This window comes from Macaca thibetana, chromosome 13 (assembly GCF_024542745.1).
Source record: "Macaca thibetana thibetana isolate TM-01 chromosome 13, ASM2454274v1, whole genome shotgun sequence".
NCBI lineage: Eukaryota > Metazoa > Chordata > Mammalia > Primates > Cercopithecidae > Macaca > Macaca thibetana.
The window spans coordinates 87,937,328-87,957,573 of NC_065590.1; the positions used below are offsets into that span (position 1 = coordinate 87,937,328).

The following is a 20,246-nucleotide window of genomic DNA, read 5'->3' on the forward strand; positions in this document are numbered from 1 at the left end:
GCAATCTTTCTAAGCTTTAGTCTACAGGCTTTTGGTATGATTTTGTAGCTCTATCTCTCAGTTCTAGAAGCTGAGATTAAAGCAAAGACACTGAACAGAGCTAATGCCTGGGCCTGGAGATCCGAATGGTGTACACTGCAAACATTCATGTGCCTACCTAAGGGAGCAGGAGGGAATAGGACTGGAACATGGCCTGGGCTTCTGCATTTCCAGCAGGTTCCCAGGTGATGCTGATGTCACTGGAAGACCACACTAAGTAACCAGGGTGCTGCCATTATGAGCTTGGGTTTTAGAATCAAATATCTAGGTTTAAGTCCTGGCCCCAGACTACCTAACTATGTGACTTTGGGATAAGTATGTAACATTTCCAAGCCACAATTTCCTCAGACATGAAGCAGGAATAATCATTATCTTGATGCTTCAGTTTGCTAAGAGGATTTGTGAAGCTCATGCTGGGTCCAGGGCCTGCTAGGCTCTGAAGAGGAGTGGGTCCTTAGAAGAACTGTGTCCCACTACTGACCTCTGAGACTTCCTTCCACTTCTAGCACCACACTCATGAGCCTAGGCACAGCCTGAGAAAGACTGCTGGGCCTCAGTTCTTCCTCAACAAAACAGGAGTAACAGAATGGCATCTCCTGTGGGAGGTGAACCACAACAGAACCACATTTGCTCAGGAGCCCCGACTCCTCTGTGACAGAAATCATAGTTCATGGAAACCTTCTGTTAAACCAGAGCCCTATATACACTGATCCTAAGGAAATATTTATAAACACTTTGGAAGATATGCAAACATCACCTCATCTATACATATGATAGGTGACAAAAATTGATAGCACTCGTATACAACACTTTATGCTACTGTTAAAACCAATAGACATGTAAAGTGAGTTTTTACCAAAACGAAGTTGAGAAGTACTGTTAAAATAAAAGCATTAAAAACAACAGCAACAACAAACATGTTGACTAGTGCCTAATGTCCTGACCCCAAGTGACACAAGAATAATCAGCTATCCTAGTGTGTCCATTCCGCTGTCTAGACTGCTTCTGTGTGAGATTAACTGGAAATTCTATGAGAAAATACAGAATGTGCTGGGTGAAGGGGCAATCAAGGACTCCTCATTGAGCTGGTGGCACCTTCCTTCTCTTTGCAGCTTCTGGTGATACTCATGGAACAAACTATAGGTTAAAAAAAAAAGCCCACTGAGTGACTTTAGAGGCCTCTTTTCCCTCCTCTTACCATATGTGCAATCAACTCTCCAGCACTGAAGTTAACTTCCGCTGACCTGAAACTACAGAACCCCTTTGGCCTCTGTTTGACCTGTTTTTGGAGGGCAGCTTTGCTCCTGGGTTCTCTTCTGTTCCTCTGTGTTTCCAAGGGAGCTCTTCTGCAAAAATGACTTCTCTTTGAACTGAGATGGATATTTTTCTAAGACCTAGGGCGTTCACTCACTAGTATAAATCCACATGAGGGTAGCATGGGAACCTCTCCACGATGTGACTGGAAGCAAACCCAAGCACCTTGCCCCCACATCACCCTTCAGGCCCCTAGTAGCCAGTGCTGTCTTCAAGATTAGGAGCTAAGAAAGCCTTTGATGAATATCAGTTCTGGTCCTTATCTCTTATAGATAAAGAAAAGGGGGTTTACAAGAAGAAACATACTGAAGTACATATAACGCTTTAATAAAGAGCCATTTCTTGACATCTGGATAACTTCAATCCTCAGGATTCTCCTTAGCAAGACCCAGACCCTACTGGGTAGAATCATTCTTTACTAATGGTTCTCAATATGTATGTGCTCTAAAGACCACTGGTGCCAGAGTCATCAGTGGAGCTTTTTAAAATTGCCAACTCCCCAGCCCACTGTGGGCCTCCTAAATCAGAGTGCTGGGGATGAGGCCCGGGAATCTGCATATTGACAAACTCTCCAGGTGATTTCATGGCACAGGACTTTTGAAAAGCACCTGTCTAAACCACTGACACCTTAACTCTCCGATACCACACAGGCAGGAACTAGTTGACTGACCCACCCTTGAACTGAATTGGGGTGTGTGCCCGGCCCTCCCTTTCCTCAGTGGGTGGCCCTTGTACCAGGTTGGCTAAGAATGAAATTCTCTGTCCAGGCATCCTGCAGTGGCACTCCTGCTCCCAGTTACTTTGCTGCCTGTGCAGGACCCTGGGCACTGAGAACTAATCTCCTTTTCTATCTGTGTGGATCTGATAGCCTGGCGCAGCTCCCATCAGCTGTCTTCTCTGAAAATTAAGAATGAACTATCCTGACTACATTACATGGCTTATTCCTCCTTAGATAATCTCCTGAAATGTTTGTTACAGAATGAAATTTTGGCAAACCAAGTCATGATTCCAGAAACTCTCTATGTGGGATAGATTATACTACTTTAGTTTTAAGTTTTCTCTCCATTTCTTTATTGTTGACATGTGATATGAAAACCAATACCTAAATGTACTAAAAGAACCCAACCATTGGTCATTTTGAAGTGAAAAAACATATGCTAATATATATTTTCTTTCTTGTTTGTTTTGTATCTACTTCAAGTGTTTCAGCAAATGCTTTTCTTTTCCACAGAAAGGTTCTCATGTACGGAATTGGAGATATGACCAGCAAATTTATTTGCCTGGAGTCACCTAGGAAGAGAGTTATGGTAGGAACTGGCATTTCAAGTGTTCTTCCAGCCTAGACCATGGAGGAAGAATATCTGTCTTTTGAGGGTGGATAAATAAGGGATTGTAGTTTTCTGCTGTGTGCAGAATCCCTACTACATTGTGATGTAACTCAAATGCACAAATATGACTCTATGACTCCTCCTCCTGAGTCTAACTTCCTAGAAATCAGAGGAAAGATTTATTTTTATTTATTTGTTTGTTTTTTATTTTTGCAGATGGGGTGGTCCCCTTCCAGTTCACTGTATTTATTCCCTTTGTGGAACATTCTCAATTCCAATCTGTCATCCTTCCATCCCTCTCATCTCCCCAAAACTGATGCTTAAGTTTAAGTTGCACTTGGTAGAGGAACACAAGGTATTAAAGCCACATCCAGCAGGATGCTTTTCAAGTTCCCAGGAGCAATAGCACCCCTTCTAGTTGGGCCACCACCTTGGGGGCTCAGCACCTCTTCAGGGTGACAGTCTGAAGCCAGGAAGCCCCCCTGGCATAAACACTAAAGAGGCAGAAGCACCTGGCCTTCTATTCAGTGGGTAATTCTACTCATGCATTAAGGTGAGGCACAGTGCCGCTTTGCATCACTTAGGGAGGGTTGGTGTATGTAGTAATTCTTTGGAATGTCCAAGTTGGGTCCACTCCCTTTCCACCCCTCACTGCAAGCTCCGGACAGGGAAGTGGGAGGCCCTGCCTCAGAGGAGCAAAGTGAGTGATGGACAGCTGGAGGACACAGCCTTCCTCTAAGAACTTGGAGCAGGTAGGGAATCTGTCTTTCTCTCTGCCCTTTCCTTGCTTGTTTTCTCTTGGTGTTTTGCTCCAATGAGTGGACCTGACACTTTAGGAACTCGTTCTATGCAATGTGGCATAGTCCTCTGTAGACAGAAATTGACCAAAGAGCCTGTTAACAGGTATATTCTTAGGATTTCTCTCTTCAGGTCTCTATCTGAATACCTGGAGCTATGATGACGAGAGGGTCCTGCTACAATATTCTGTACGGAAATTTGAAAAAAAGAAAGCAGCAGAGGAATTGGAATCTAATGATCTGGGAGGAAGGAGAGGATAGGAAACCTCAAGTGTTTCAGGGAAATCGATTCACCGAAACAGACTATCTCCCTTCCCGCGCTGTTTCAGAAAGTCAGGATTTGGGATCCGAAGCAGGGCGTGCAGACCTACGAGGGGCTGCGGAGGGAGGCACCGGAGGGCACTTCTCACCTCTGGGTGTGCCGGGAGGGGCACGCGGACCCAGCTCGCAAATGCAGGATGGGGTCCCAGTAGTTCTTTGCTCATCATCTTCCCAGGACCAGAAGCGAACGGCGGCAGATAGTTGCTAGGAATTTCGGATTCTTTAAAAACAAACAAACACATAAACAAAAGCCCTCATCCATCTGAGAGCAACGACGTCTGGTTTGGGACAGGGAAACAGAAACCCCATGGCGAGAAGAAATTCCTCCTCCGTTTGCTCTTTGGAAGGGTAAGCGTGTGCGTACTTTTAAACGAGTAGCAGCAAACTTCGTAATTGAGAAAAGAAAAATTGAAGGACTGAAAAACTCTTGGGCAAAGTGAAATAAGGATACTGTGGGTTAGAGAGTTTTCCAGGAAGGGGTCCCGAGATGTGGCTTGCTCGCCAGCAGGGGGCACGTTTTCTTTAGGATTGCGTCCCAGAATCTCGAAACCTCGCAACCGGACTCTCTCTCTCCGAGTCCCATCGCCGGAAATCGCTCTGCAGATAGTAACCCTCCGGTGTCTGGAAATGTTTAATTACCGCGAACACTCCTTCCTCCAGCGCCTCCCGCCGCCGGTGCAGCCCGGCAGGACCCAGCGCCGCGGGTGCAGTAGGTGGCTCTATCCGCAGGATTCCACCCTAACTATCCACAATTCCGTTCAAACTACTGTTCTCCAACATCCCCGGCTGATTAGACACTGCCTTGTTTCTAATGCACTTATTTACACCTCGGAAAAAGGAAAAGTTCATTAACCTTAGTACATAGATCTGGATGTGTCTAAAATAATCTGACAACTCAAATATGTGTAAAACGTAAAAACCCATGCCGTCTTTTACATACATTTTACATTTGATCTTCGCAACAGAAGACAACATCATTCCATTTTCCCGATGGTAGCATGTCCGTGCAATTCCATGCTCATATTTATGCTTCATGTCACACATATTTTTACAAACCAAAGGTATGTGTGTGGTGTGTGTGTGTGTGTTGTTACATTTATAAAGGTGAAAGAGTTACATTTGTGTGCCCGTAAAGAACTTACCAAACGGGAACTGCCTGGAAAAACAGTTCACTTTCCCTTTCAGTTTTGATACTGTAACTTGTATGTCGCTGTCACAACAAAAAACACCGGCTCTTGCGTTCACCTGGCATCTGTTCTTTTAAGAACCCTGGATTGCATTACGTTATCAGAGGAGTTATCTGAACAAATGTGCGCAGGAGTCCTGTTAACTACCTCCCGTGCTTAAAAATGCTTCCCACCCCCAAGCTGGATTTTGACCTGATTGACCGTAATGGTTCCAGAGGAACTATTGAGCCATTACTATCCATCATCTAAATGAATACAGAGGGACGCCTAAATCTCCAGGTTATTTGAAAGCTCTGTACATGCGTAAGGGGGTTTCTAACAAGCAGACCCCCAAATGTCTGCAAAATAGTTACAGGAAGTAGTTGCGTTGGAAGCAAAAATTCTCAAGTGCTGAGCAAATTCCATTTGAAAGAATGAGGTCTTTTTTTTTTTTTTTTTTTTTTTTTTTTTTTTTTTTTTTTTTTTTTAAGGCTATAGGGTGCGGAGAGGTGGGGTTCATTTTTTTTTAACCCAAAACAACTCAAAGCAATATAGACCACATTCTAGTTAATTTTCTGGAAGCTGCTCGCTTTTCACTCCGAAGACAGACTGGGGCGCTTTCCCAAAGAGCAGGAATCTGGAGAGGGGCTGGGGTTTGGCGTGGAGACAGGAGCAGCGGCAGTCACCACCCCAGGCGTGCCCAGGAAAAGGCGGCAGCAGGGCTTGCTGCGGTACTGGGTTCAGTGCGGTCCATAGTCCGGAGGCCCGGGCAGACGGAGGGATCGCTCCCCTGACGGACCTCACACCGACTGGCGGGTTGTGGAGCGGAGCGCCGGACAGAGAGGTGGAGGCCTGGTCTCTACTGCGGGGACCCTTCTTCTAGGCTGCCCGGTCCCAGCCGAGTCTGGGACTACTCGGGCGCCAGCGGTTGCGCCCCGAAGGCAGTGAGCGAGAGAGCTAGAAAGAGCCGCGGCGGAGTTCGCGCCGGCTGGAGTCCTCAGCCTCAGAGCTAGCAGAAGTTACAGCCGCGGTGGCAGAGTGCGCTGGACTCCCAGTAATGAGATGGGAGTTTTGTCACCTTCATTGGGTTTCCAGGAGGACAGAACTGTTGGGTTACCGAGGACGGTTACCAAATTCGAAACGTGACGTCCTCGCTAGTCCTAAACACATCTAACCTTGCTTAAAAAGTACCCTTGTTGTTCTTAGGTGTCCTGAGTCCTGCCCTTGTCAATCCATCCAAGCCGTAGTCCGGCACCACGCTGCGACCCAGGGCCCGCTTAATGTGATCAGTTTCTCTTAAATAGGCGGGGGATGGGATACCCCAGCACTGAGCGGCCAGATGAGGGATTCTTAGCTTCCTGGGCTTCTTCCTGCCTGCCCCCGCTCAGAGGGAACCCCGACTCTGGTTGGCCTCCTGTGGAGATCGAGGCTAGGGTTTGGGGGTCACCCCCTTGGGAGCGCAGAGTGGGATGGAGGACTTTTCAGCTCCTAGCAATTCTTGAATTTCGTTATCCTGGCTCTCTGAGGCTGTGCATTGTCAGCGACCTAGGAGACACTTCTCTGAAGCCAGGCTTCTGAAACAGGTGAGCCCTTGTGGAGGGCCATCCTCACCAGCGCTCAGGTACACGCTGGCCTTGTCCTGTTCTGGTCTTGCTGACCAGCTCCAGGCAGAGGTGGTCATGATTCCTCTGGGAGGCATAGCCTGGGGGACCAACACCAACCTTGCTTCCAACACCCTGCTCTACATCCACTGAGGTCTAGAGACCTCTACATCCACTGAAGTCTAGAGACCTGAGTCAGGATCAGTTTTCAAGATAATCTGTCAAAGCAGTGGTGAAACAATTCGGTTGCGTGTTTCTTCTTTAAGATCAGGGACACTTTCTCTCCAAGAGCTCTTTAGGGATCCTACTACTTAGAGCTTTCTGGAAGTCCTGAGGCATATTGGCCAAGAGCCCTGTTTTAGAAGAGAAAGACAAAGAGAAACATAAAAAAAGCCCGGTTGAGCTGTGAGGGGTGCATAGCAGAAGATTGGGTATTTACACCCCAGGAGGTTCCATCCCATCTGAATGACCAGCCACTGTTCCTAAGTGATCTGCACAGCCAGAGGCCCTATTGTATGGGCATTTTTTTTTTCCTTCTTAACTTTTGCTGCTGGTAGTGGAGGTTACCCAAGCTTTGCTTATTTGGAGAGCCTGAGGCTGGAACAAGCACACTCCCTGTGCCCCAGGTGGAAGCCAGCAAAGTTCAACATTGGCCTTTGTAGACTTGCCCTCCAGGCCTTTCCTTGCTCTTGAAGCTTGCTGTTCTGGAATCTCTAGGAAGGAGGTGTGATCTCAGTTCCCTTCTCTTCCAAGGGTTCTCACTCTAGCAAGAATGTCACTGCATCCTAGCAACTGCTAAGATTCCAGGAACACGGACAAACTTATGTGAATCTCTTACTTCTGCACTGACCTAAGGCACTGGGTAAGAGGGTTCGCTGCAGCAAATATTGCACCCTCTCTTACTCCTCCTCAAACAAGACAAAGTTACCCAGGAGTTGGAAGCTAGATTCTGTTCTAAAGGCCTAGGGATATAAGGAAACCCTCATCCAACTATGCCTTTGGGGGAGGGGAGTCTTCATGACCATCTCCCTAGGTCAGGTATTACAACCTTCTTCACCTCCCAAGAAAATCAGATTTGCAAACCAAAGCTGGAGATAGCAGAAACTCCTTGGGAGAGAGGCAGTACCAATACTTAGGGACCTACGGGAGCTAGAATCCAGCTCCAAGGGTCACTCAGCAGCAACGCTGGGGCGAAGGCAGAGAGTGCAGTTGTGTGATCTGGACCCACTCAAGTCTTGGGAAACCAGAGACGCCTCCTGTGCCAAACCCAAGGCCTGGAAGGGTATTCCAGAAAGGCATTAGGCAGGGATTGGGCTGGGGTCAGCCGGAGGTCAGCTTTCAGAGATGAGTAGTCAAGGGGGTGTTGGTACCCTCCATAAAGCCTAGGCAATGAAGACAGAATTTTTAATGTCTAGACTCTGATTCCTTTCTGATTAAGGACTCCACCTGAACCAGCTCCTTGACTCAGAAGCCCTGGAACTGACAACTTTGCAACTCGGCTGGCTTGCCAGTGCAGCTCTCTAAACTCCGATCCATCCTAAAACAAATATGTGAGTAGAGAGTGCCACTGTGTATTAGGGTGAAATCTCAGAGAATTCTGGGCCCCAGGAAAATAACTTTCCTGACCTTTCACTACTCTTTATTCTTTCTACTGGACTCCAGGACTTAGGGTCTGGGGTCAGCCATAAGCACTCGGACGTTACAGCTCGCTTGCTTCGGTGACCCTGTCCCTCCCGCACCAGGAATTAACCAGCGCTGCCTGGGTTAACACCCTGGCCCCCAGCACGCTTGGATGTGCAGGAGCTGCTCCACACTCGGGGTCTGCTGCCTCTGGAAAGAGATTCTGGGAGGAAGGCGACTCTGTCAGGCGCCAAAGTGCATTGAAACCCAAGCCGCGGTGTGAGGATCCCGGTGCACAGAGCTACAGCCCCTCCCTCCCTCTCTTCTCCCAGAGAGCACGGGCTGTGTCCTAGGAGTCCAAGTATAGGACCTCGAAACGTGCGGTGCCAGCCCGCTCTCATCTGCTAGGGACCGTTTCCTCCAGCGCGCCAGGCGTGCCCCTCTGGACCTAAAAAGGCAGAAGGGGTCGCGTGGGACTGAAGAGGAGGGGACACAGGTTGGGAGAGGCCGGGTCTAAGCGAGTGCAGCTGCCAAAGTCTGCTGCCCGGGTCAGCAAAAACTTTGTCTTTCATTGCGCAGGCGCATGGCAGGGTTGGGGGGCAGGGGAGGGAGGAGAGGAATCCTGAGGCAAGGGGCGGGGGTGAGGGTGGTGGAGGAGGGGGGTGGTGGATTAAAATAAGTAGGCGGCTCGGTGCTAAGGGATGAGTGAGTCGGAGCTCGGCCTCTCCCCGGCACGTTCTCAGCTGCTCCTGGTTCAGACCCAGCGAGGGAGCTGCGAGCGAGGCTCACCATCCCGGGCTGGCAGGACCCGGGGCTGCTGAGCGCTCGCTCCCGCGTGTCCGACGCTTAGAGTCCCCGCGGCAGGAGAGGAGTAGGGACTCTAGAGCTCCAGGGGCGCCTGTGGGCTCCAGCGCCTCCGGCTTCCCCAGTTCCCTTCTGCTAAAGCCCCAGAGACGTGCTCAGCCCCGGGACCTCTGCGGAACAAGGTAATTGCAGTCCTGGGCGCCCGGGCTCAGCAAGGCGAATGCGGGCAGGACTCCCAGGTTCCTTGTCACTGCGCGGCGGGTGTCTCCTCTCTCTCAATGCCCCCAAGGAAGCTCTTGACAGATGAATGCTGCAGGACTTTTGTGAAAGTGAGAGCAGGGTGGTTGGGGTTGCTGGCTCAGGACTTCCCGCGCGGGGTCCTCGGTCTCTGACCGCCGGGGATTGAGGGGGCGGGCCTCAGCTACTGCCGCCAGCCCGCCCGGCTGTGCGGAATCCCGGGCGAGGTGCCCACGGACTTTGAAAGTCAATATGCGGGCCCCCTTTAAGAAACCAGAGCAACTTCAGCGGGCACAAACTTTCCCGAGACGCGCTCCTATCTCTGGCTGACGCCTCGGCTGACGAAGAAGGAAGGGAGAGGGAGTGAATGGCCACAGCCGCAGCCGACCGCGCCAGGGACAGGTGCATGCCCCAGCCCGGTAGCGCTTTCGTTCAAGTTTGTCTTTTGAGGAGTTGCGCTCTGGTATGAGGCCGACTAGACCCGAGAGCGCAGGGCCGCGAGTCTGAACCCCGCCTGGCACTTGCGCTCTGACTTAGGGATATTCTCCATAGGATGATTGCTCTGTGTCGTCAAGGCCTGGAGCGGAACCCTTGATTGTCCTGGTGCAGGGAGGCAATGCTGTGGGGCGCAAGGACTGCTTTCCACTTCGAGACTCAAACACAGCACTAGTGGAAACTCTGTGGAGCCGCAGTGTCTCCGGGCTGGGAACTGGAAAAGTTCTGTTACTCCCCTGACTGTCAGCTAATCCAGCCGTCAGGATAGAAAGAACGGGAAAGGGGTGAGGGCCTGCCTCCTGAACTAATTTCTCCTCCGAAATGTCTCGGATAAGAATGAAAAACCACGTTTAGTCCTTTTGCAGCAGCTCAGGCAGTAGCGGGTTGGGCTCTCAGTGTGTAAAGTAGCCGCGAGGGTTTCTTTGTTGCCACAATTTGGTAAATTTCACCCAGGCTAAGAGCTGCGCATTGGCTCTGGGGAACAAAACCACGTGCAAGGCTAGGTGTCCCAGCTTCACAGCCCCCTAGGGAAGAGAAGGGCTGGAGGGGACTAGCAGCGACCGGCGGCGGGTAGATGTTCCATCCCAGGCTCCTCGAGGTAACTGCTGTTTTATTAAGATTGGGGAATGGATCGCCGAGGACGCAGAGGACATTTAAGTGCAGCCGGATGGCCGCCTTACCGATGGGTTCGTTAGATCTCGTTTGTTGGGAGAATGCTACAGAAGTATCCGGTGCGGTCAGTCCTCTTCACAGGGGTCCGGACGCCTGTCACCACTCATTGGAGATTCGATGTCAAGGCTGATTTTCTTGGGTTTCTTCTGGGCTCCCCCAGGCGCAAGCTCGTGGAGTTCGCTCCCATCCTCATTAATGCAAGCAGTTAACTTGCTCACGCTCAATTAGCCCCAAATAAACCACTTTAATAGACTCTGCACACTTCATTAATGCCCGGCATAGGACTGGCGGCAGACCTGGGATTGGCGCTCCACCGCGCGAGGAGCGCGAGTGCCCGCACTGCGCAGGGACCCGGGATCCCGTGCGCGAATTGCCTCTGCTGTGCGTGGTCGGGTCCCCTTATTCTTTCCCCCAGGTCCCGAGGCCCAAGCTGTTTGAGGAATGGATGCTTAGCCCGGGGAAGGGTTTTCCATACTGTGTTTAAAGATCGAAAGTATTTGCCCCGGGGTTCCGGAGCCCGAGGGGTCGGGGGCTCGCTCATCCTTTCTGACTGGAGGGGCTAGGGTGAGACTGTTTTTCTGTTAGCTGACCTCCTGAAACCGGATCGTGCTTTCGGCCCATTCTTGATACTAGTGTAAAGAGCCACGTTTCGAACGAATTTCGTCCAGGGGAAAGTACTTGGCGGGAGCCTGGGGAGCCTGGCTTCCGAATGATTCAGAAAACAAGGAACGGGCTGGGCCGCGGAAGAAAATAAATGTAGCGTTGGGGAAAACAAGATCGGGCAGATAGCCCGGAAAGGTTGGCTCCCAGGAACCATTATAGCTGCAAGCATTCCCCCTTCCCGGCACCCCCTACGGAGCCCAAGACGGCTCCGGTCTTGGCTCCCAGGAAGAAGGCGAGGAAAGGCCTAGCGAGGTTGGTGGTTTCTCCCACCCAGGCACGCAGCGGGTTCGGACTAGTGTGCAGCCCAGAGTCCCACAGCCACGGCCACTGGCTTGGCCTTGGATAAGCCAAGCACCCAGAGGAGCAGGAGGAGGCCTTCGCGGCGCCCATTGGGCTCTGGGACCCAGAGATGAGGATCTGATTTCCAGCGCCTGGAAGGGAAGAATAGGTGACAGCAATTCAAAGAGCCCTCATCTCCCCTAAGTCCAGACCGACCTTTGAAGTTAGCGAGGCTTCTCCTCCTTCCCCTTCCCCTTCCCCTTCCCCAACCCAAACGGGTCCCAGCTTCCTCTCTGGCCCAATTTGAATTTTATTTCTCCTTGTGTCCGAGCTCTGGGATAGTCTCAGTTTGTCCCGGGCACGACCCGAACTTGGCTTGGCGCAGTAGAGATGACCGTTGCTGAAGCCACGGCGCTGCCGGCGGGACCAGCGCTCTGCTTCAGAGGCCAGATCATGCAGATACTGTGCCTCCTCTCGCCCTGAGGCTAAACTCATTGCAGCAGTTTGTATCCGAGTGCTAATTTAAACTGCGCAGGCAAACCGCTGCCAGCTCATGGTGTTTTTACGCCCCTTTCCCAGGAAGGCCTCTTTCCTTACGTCCCACCACACAGCCAGTGGCCCCCTTGCCAGCTTCCAGGAGAAAAGGTTTTCCTGGGTCAATATTGTCCTCATACCTCCTGGGAAAAGGCACTGCACATCCCTGGACAGAGCCAGGCTTTGAAAGCCTCGCTGCAGCGAAAGGTAGAGGAGTCTATGCCTGAGCCTTGCCCTGGGCTGAGGGTCAGCTCAACCTGGGGAGGGGGCACACCAAACTAGGGAGCAGAGCAGAGGCCAATGCATCCCAGGGAAGGGAAATTACTCCATGTTAGAGGAAATGAACTAGGAAGAGGAGAGTAATGAAGGGTAAAGGAAGAAGTCAACAGCAGGGGATTGAGGCTGGGCAAGAGAGAAGGGAGTCCCAAGGACCCTGCTGTGACAATGACTTCTTAAGTAGCCCCAAGCTAAGAGCCAGAAGTTCAGTGCTTGGGCTTCCCAAGGCTCCCTGACAGTTTAGACTTTGCTCACCCTGTTCTTTCCTCCACTGGACACATCTGAGTTAGGAATGTCTGGGAGGTAGAGATGAAAAGCATTTTTGCGGAGCTCAGATGTCTCCATGGAGGCTGGAGACCATGGCCAAGAAGGTCTGGAGATGCCAGCCCCTGGTCACTTCAGTGTGGCTTTCCTCTGGCCTTACTCAAGCTCTCCGACCTTGCAGTTGGAGGTACATAGACCACAGGAATGGAGGCCTGGCCTCAGTGTTCTTGCCTATAGGCATACCTACCTGCCCAGGGCTCACCACACACAAGAACATGCTGACAACCCAAAGACCCAACTCCCTTTTTCTTTGGGGGAGTGAGGGCACTAATGCCCCCTTGTTTGTTACTGCAATTGTTTGACAGAGTAAATGAATGTGGATATTAGCACGCTCCTTGAAAGCAAAGTGGTCCCCAAGGGCTAAGGCAAGGCAGAGAATCAGTCCACAAGCAGCTTCAGAGAGTGAAGCCAACAGATTTCACTTATATTAAGGCAGGGAAGCAGATTTAAGGTCAAAGTTGAGGGTTTTGAGGAGAAAGATGACAGGGCTTCTGGAAGCCAAATCGAAGGTCAGCCAGAAGACCTTAACGAACGGGAGCCAGGAGGTGCATGCATTTGTGTGTCTGTGTATGTGTGTTGTCTGTGAGGCTCTTCATGGATGCTATGTGATCGTGTGTGTGTGAGATGCAGGAGTTACTGCATTTTTTTTAAAGTCAGTGTTGTGCTATAAAACACTGGTTGTCCCAGTCTTTGCACCTTGTCAGTTCTGCCTCAGAATGTGTGAATCTGTGTGTGCATTTCTGTGTTTATCTGCAAATGAATGTGTAAGTGTGTTCCCCAGCTCCTGTTATCTTTGCAGGAGATTGTGATTCTGTGTTGACCCAAGCTTACCTGGCTGTCAGTTTCTACAGGACAGGCAGTTTCCCTGTGCTTGTTTTTTTTCTCAGTGTCTTGTATACAGTAGACCCTTCCCTCTATCAAGTTGTGTGACTCTGCCAGAGGCCATTTGGAGGGAGCCCTCAGACCAAAGAGGGTTCTGAAAAGAGGGCTCCCCTGCACTTACATTTCCACCTTCTTTGTGAGGGCAGTGGGTTTTGGGAATGGGGTCTTAGACTCTTAGATCCTGCGCTGGGTGTGAGGAGAGGGTGTGGCTGGGCTGCAATTCAGGAGTAAGGCGACCCACGCTGAACTTCTTTATTCCTCTCCACGCCCCTGCCTTCTTTTCTTTGCAGATCCGGTTTGAGAAGCCACTGCCACTGCCGAAATGGGCAGCAAAACCTTACCGGCGCCGGTGCCCATCCACCCTTCCCTGCAGCTCACCAACTACTCCTTCCTTCAGGCAGTGAACGGCCTGCCCACAGTGCCTTCGGACCATCTGCCCAACCTGTATGGTTTCAGCGCGTTGCACGCTGTGCACCTGCATCAGTGGACGCTGGGCTACCCGGCCATGCACTTGCCACGCTCTTCTTTCTCCAAAGTGCCGGGCACCGTGTCCAGCTTGGTGGACGCGCGCTTTCAGCTGCCCGCCTTTCCCTGGTTCCCTCATGTCATTCAACCCAAGCCCGAGATCACCGCTGGAGGCAGCGTTCCAGCGCTCAAGACCAAGCCGCGCTTTGATTTCGCCAACCTGGCCTTGGCCGCAACGCAAGAAGATCCGGCCAAGCTTGGCCGCGCGGACGGCCCAGGCTCCCCTGCGGGTGGGCTGGGTGCCCTCCTAGATGTGACCAAGCTGTCTCCAGAAAAGAAACCTACAAGGGGACGTCTGCCTTCCAAGACCAAGAAGGAGTTCGTCTGCAAGTTCTGTGGCCGCCACTTCACCAAGTCCTACAACCTACTTATCCATGAGCGGACACACACCGACGAGCGGCCCTACACCTGTGACATCTGCCACAAAGCCTTCCGGAGGCAAGACCACCTACGGGACCACAGGTGCGGCACTGCGTGTGGCCCAAGAGAGAGCTCTCTGCCTCTGGCCTCACCATCTTCCTCCCTAACGAGGTTCTTGAGACCCCCTACTAGAGCTTCAGGGAATTCTTTAAAATCAAGAAAGAATTCTTTAAAATCAAGAAAGAAAGCCTAGGAGACCCAGGGTTAGGTTTTGGAGCATGGGTTCAGGAAATGTAGGAATAAACAGGACCCAAGATTAAGTGAGGTCTCCGTGAGCTCCAGACAAGCACACAGCTTCCTCCGCCCCACTTCCTCCATTTTCAGGGGTGTCCAATAGAAGTTTCTGCCATGAAGGAAATGTGACATGTGACACATGTGACAGTTAAGTATTTGAAATGTAATAGTGCACCTGAGAAACTAATTTAGTTTTATTTAATTTTAAGTAATATTAATTTTAATAAGCACACATGCTAGCGGCTACCATCTTCGACAGTGCAGGTCGAGCAAATTGTCCGACCCCAGCTCCCTTTACTCATCGTCAGTGTTGACCTTATAAGGAGGCCAAGTTTGCCCCTCCTGCCCACCAGGAAGGCACCTTAAACAGGTGGCTGAACCTGTTTAAGGATCAGATTTTGCTAAAGCATCTCCTTCACCTCCCCACTCCATCCCCAATCAACATTTTGTCCCATCCACACTTGGTACTGACTATACACTTTTCCTTTGAGGGCAAGTGCCCCATAGCAGTGGGAGGGGATCTTGGGCAACTGTTTATAACATTGCATCATTTTGCAAGTATGAACTCTCTGTTTCTGCCCTCAGATATATTCACTCCAAAGAGAAGCCCTTCAAGTGTCAAGAGTGTGGGAAAGGATTCTGCCAGTCCAGGACTCTCGCTGTCCACAAGACGCTACACTCACAGGTGAAGGAGCTCAAAACCTCCAAGATCAAATGCTAAATAGAGCCTCTGGGTCACAAGGACCCTGGGCCCAGTGGCCCTCTCCTCCAGAGGGACCAGAAGCCTGACTCTGGCGGGCAGCGGGAGAGGCGCTCGCTTGGGACCTTCCACCTCTCCAACATTGTCCCCTGGGTCGCTGGCGCACGCGGCACTTCAGAGCCCCGCCCGGGGCCGCGACCCCGACCGTCCCGGCTGCTCCCCTAGGACGCGGCTAAACTCTTGGCCAAAAGGCGGTACTCACGTGGCGGAAGGGAAACTGCATTAAGAAAAGAACGAAAGCTCAGCGGAGCCGCAGCGGCGCCTCTCCCAGAAGTATTACTTTTTCTGTTGTTATTTTATACGTTTTCTTTTTTATTTTTGTCTTTGACCATATAAGCTTGTAACTCTGACTGCAGAAGTGAGGGGTGAGGGGAGAGGCAAGGAAGTCCTTAGCACTGGCAGCTCCCACCTCCTCCTCCCGCCCCTGCCCCCTCCCCCGGAGCCTGCAAAAGTGTAATCCCTGTATCTGCTTCAGCCTCCCGCCCCAGGGACCGCGGGGCAGGAGCGCCCCCTCCCAGCTCTTGCGGCTCAGCCCGCTTCCGTGGGCTCCGGGACTCCGACAGCAGGGCGGGGACCTCAGGCCTGGGTCTGCAGGGGGCCCGGCCTCCGCTGCCGCGACACTGCGAGGGAGCAGCCAGCCAGGAGCCGGGCGTTATATTGCGATTGGCACTTTATGCTGACCATCGGTAACGGACATTTATCACTGGAGTTTTTTTTTTTAAACTAATAAATAAACGGTTATTTTACAGGCATTGCAGGATAGGTAATTTCCCTCCTAAACGCAGGAAACCGGGTGGATCCTCTCTTTGAGAGGACCACGTTTCTCTGCTGGAGGCCAGCGTGTCCCCCTCCTACCACGCCGTCGTATTAGGATGACAGGGCTGAGATGGGTGGAGAAACGTTCTCTCTCCCGGGTAGGTCTGCCTCTGCCCCACCATGTATTGATTTTCTTACTTTTCTGCTCCGCCTCGGGGGTAGGGTCTCAGCCTTCCCACTCCTCACCTCTAAAGGGCTGTGAGTTTACGAAGAACCTAATCCTGAGGGCAGAAAACCGCCCGTGAGAAATCCCAGATTCTCTGGGTGCTGAGACAGCGTCTCTGAGTGCTGAGATCGCTTAGGGTGCAAGAAGAGAAGAGAATGTCGTTCCCCACCCTAACCGAAGGCCTCCCTCCTGGCCTCTGGCTTTGGGGTGGGAAAGACCCGCCCTCACAGAGCCTCAGAGCTGTACTGTTTCCTGTTCCCCGGGTCTCAACACTCGGGTGCAAATACACAATGACCGCTGCCTCCCAGGAACCCCAAACCAACATCACTCCCTCCCTTAGGATCCCTCAGACACCATTCTCTGCTTGGGACTTGTCCTCTCCTAGGATCGTGGCTCTACAACCGCGAAGATTCCCTACAATTTTAAAGCCTTGTCAGAAATGGTGGGGGCGGGTGCCCTGGGAGGCCCGGGACGCTTAGGAGGAGAAATTCGAGTCCGCCCTCCATAAGCTGAACCTTCCCTGGGGTGTCTAATTTTCCCACAATTAGAAGCCAGGCCTCCGGGGCTCTCCTCCTTGGGGCGAGGCGGAGCTCCCCCAGCTCCGGCGCCCTGACCGCCGGACTGCGCAGGCGGTGGCGCCCGCGGCCTTTCCCAAGCGCAGGATGGCCTCTCCAGCTTCAGCTCCCGGAGCGCGGCGGCCGCGGATGACAACTGGACTATAAGCTTCCCTGCTGCAGGGACCAAAAATCCCAGCCTCAAGCCGGGCCCTGCTGGCTGAGAAAGCGGCAGGGGATGAAGGAGTTAAAACGCTCTCGGCTTTCACCGCCCCATCCCCACCTCCTCCGGGAACGCTCCTGGGTCCTGTGCGGCCTAGAACTTCGAGGCCCGGGAACCCAACTGGGCACTGAGTGAGTCTGACCCTGCCGGCGCGGACCAGTTCTGGCCTCCACGCTCAGACCCGCGCTGCCCCCTGCTGGCCAGCCCTGGAGGGGCGGCCCAGGACTCGGCACCTCAAGGGGTCTTGCCCGCAACCTCGCGAAACCGCCAAGCATCTATGTGTTTGGTTCCAAAACCTTGACTGGCCCCAGGACCCACTGCGGATGAGGGGCAGAGCGCTGCTGAGTCTGGTCTGGTCTGAGGGATCTTCATTAGTTGGGCACTATCCCAGTCCTTCTTCCGTGCAGTTCACAAGGTCGTGCGCGGCCCAGAATTATGCCCCCATTCCTGAGAACTGGGGCCTCTGAGTGCGTGGAAGTGAGGTTAGCCAGTAGGTTTGGGGTGGTAGGTAGACGGTCTGGGCCCAAGAGGCGCACGCAGGTTGTGGTGTGGTTCGTGTCTGACCATAGCTTGTACTAGGGCCAACTGCAGAAGCCTCGTTGGTTCCTCTATGAAGCCCCACGAGGCTGTGGGCCGTGGTTGCTCCAAAACAACCAGAGTGCATGGGTGCGCGCGCGCGCGCGCGCACACACACACACACACACACACACACGGCGTCCTTCCTAGTCCCTTGGCTCTTTCTGGGATGCTATCCTTGGGGTTATCTATGGCTGCTCTTCCCTAGCCCCTGACATCCCTCCACCTCCCAGAACACATTATTCCACCTCCCTGAACACTAAGCCTCTGCAGTTTCCGGGGCCTCAGGACGTTATAAATACGGTGAAATGGGGAGGTTTGCCAGCCATGTTAATCCTTTTTGGGTCATCCCACCTCCAGCACTGTGAAACCCCTCCCAGTACAAGTCCTGCAACTGAATGTCAGTATCAAGTGTGCATCCCCAAAATAACAGATTTCCAGTGCAGAATTTTAAATTGGAGGTGGGAAATGGAGGGTGGGACAGGGTGATGCGCAGCAAGTCCCTGGCCCTCTCAGAATGCCTCTATTTGCTCTACTGATGTTTGCTGTTATCCTGGTGGGCTCAGATATCACGTCTCACTGCAGCTTGCTCTAGTGATTCAGAGACTGTGCAGAAACAGCAACTACACGTGGAAAGACCAGCTGGGCCTGTGGGCCATCTGACCCCATCCAGGCTACAATTCCCAAGTGATGTGGTTGATTGATGTGGTTGGAAACTAGTGCCCCAGTTTCCTGCTCATATTCAGTGTGGCTTGCACAAAAAATGCAATTGAGAGGGTCAAAAATGCTGGGTGAGTTTTCTTGCCTGCCCCAAATTTTCCCCCAGTACATCTCTAAAAAGTCCCAGCTCTCGTCTCGTCTCTGGACCCCCATCACAATAAGATTCGTTGGTCCCAGTGACTGTCTCTGGCGCTCAGCGTTGCTGGGGCTGTTTTTCAGGAGAAAAAGAGGCCGATGGTGCTGGCCAGGTGGAGTTCAGCTGGGGCCCTTATCAAAGCTGCCAGGCCTGTAGTTTTTGTGTACGGATGGGGAAGCTATCTGGCCTAGGACAGCCTCTTGGGCAGGGAGGGCGGAAGGTGCCAGAGATCCTGGGCACAGCCCGGAACTGCCAGATGCAGAGATCCTGGGCACAGCCCGGAACTGCCAGATGCTGTCTTTGGGAAGATATTAGGTGCGTCCTGGGAAAAGAAAAGCTTGCAGGAGCTTCTTCCTAGGAGATAGTGTTTCAGGTTCTACTTTCTCTTTCCAGAATGTAGTTAGGGGTTAGGGACCCACTAAAAAACGTTTTCCCACGTACTTCCTTGCCGCGGAACTCACTGCTCACATTGTGGGGAGGGAAGCAATGGGATGCTCTGGGGCTCCCTGACGTCACCTCAGCTCCAAGAACCTGAGGACCTGATGTCCTAAATCCCCTAGAATCTTGGTGTCCCCACAGCCGGCTCAAAAGAGTCCCGTCCCACCTCTCAGAGCGCTAAGCCTCTGTGACGTCATGGTCTCCTCCTGCAGACACTGTGACGTCACAGAGGCCTCGGGCTGCAGCATAAAGCTTGAATGAGGTCCACAGAGGCATTCTATTACGCAACTTCATGACGTCACAGATGGGCCACGCCTCGGGCTAATATAGCCACACTTCTCGGCCCCGCCCCGCCCCGCACCGTGAATCAGCCGTTAGAGGCGCCAGGAATCGGTTCGTCCCCACCGACAGGATCCGCAGACCCGAAGCGTTGGCAGCTGTCCTGAGTGAAGGGCGGTGCCCTGCAGCGTCCTCTTCCTGAATCTGTGGTTTAGAGTGGTCTCCCTGCCCGCAGGGTTTCATGTCAGCATTTGCCAAGGCGTACTCGTCCCACCCACTTCTGCGCCCACTGTGGCCTCGCCCTCCTCGCCCACTGCGCAAGCGCCACGCGCAGGCGCAGGCGCAAAAGGAACTCGCAGGCCAGTGTTGCTGGTGCTGGAGTCCGGAAGCTGGCGGCGGTGCGTGGAAATCGTTGCGGAGTTCTGTGTTTTGCTTTTGGGGCTCACAAACTCAGGGGCACACTGGCCCGGCGGGCGCATCCAACCGTTGGCGTATGTGTGGGCAGAAAATGCAGACGAGGAAGTGGGTGGCGCTGGGCTAATGCGGGCTGGAGCCCTTGACTTGGAGTGCCCAGTCCAGCGCCGAAGTCCTACGGAGGCTCCTGGGATCTGAGGGGGAGGGGGTGGCGCGGCGGGCCCTATCCTAGGCCAGAAAGTCCGCTGCGGTCCCAGCCCTTTTGGGCAGGCTCTCTGAGGTCGAGGTCTCCCACTGCACCCGTTCATCCCGATTTTCTGGGCCGTCTCTAGAGCCCAGTTGGTAGTTGGGCCCAGTTGGCATATGTTTCAGATGAAAAATTCACTACGGACTTGCGATGCTAGATTGGGGTCAAATCTCATGTCAGTGGCAGAGGAAGAATTCGAAGCTGTGCTTTCATTGAGGGAAAGGGCCAGAAGACCCAGCTCTAGCTTTTTCTGACAAGCACAAGTTTTGGTGAAGTCCCTGTGCTTCACTGAGCCTCAGTTTTCTTCCTATAATAGGGGTAGGGCTTTTCCTACCTACCTCATTGACTTTATGTAGAGGTAAAAATCATACACATTTTGCCAATAA

General features: G+C 52.5%; 1 protein-coding gene across 1 annotated transcript; it reads left to right on the top strand.

Annotated features, from left to right (window-relative positions):
• Positions 1 to 8,858: 8,858 nt before the first annotated feature.
• On the top strand, positions 8,859 to 16,043 carry OSR1 (odd-skipped related transcription factor 1). The gene is given in 5 exon segments (XM_050752987.1): positions 8,859 to 9,172; positions 13,643 to 14,339; positions 15,117 to 15,228; positions 15,230 to 15,349; positions 15,352 to 16,043. Coding segments are annotated over 4 exon segments (1,002 nt in total). The 5' UTR covers positions 8,859 to 9,172; positions 13,643 to 13,674; the 3' UTR covers positions 15,457 to 16,043.
• The last annotated feature ends 4,203 nt before the right edge of the window (positions 16,044 to 20,246 follow it).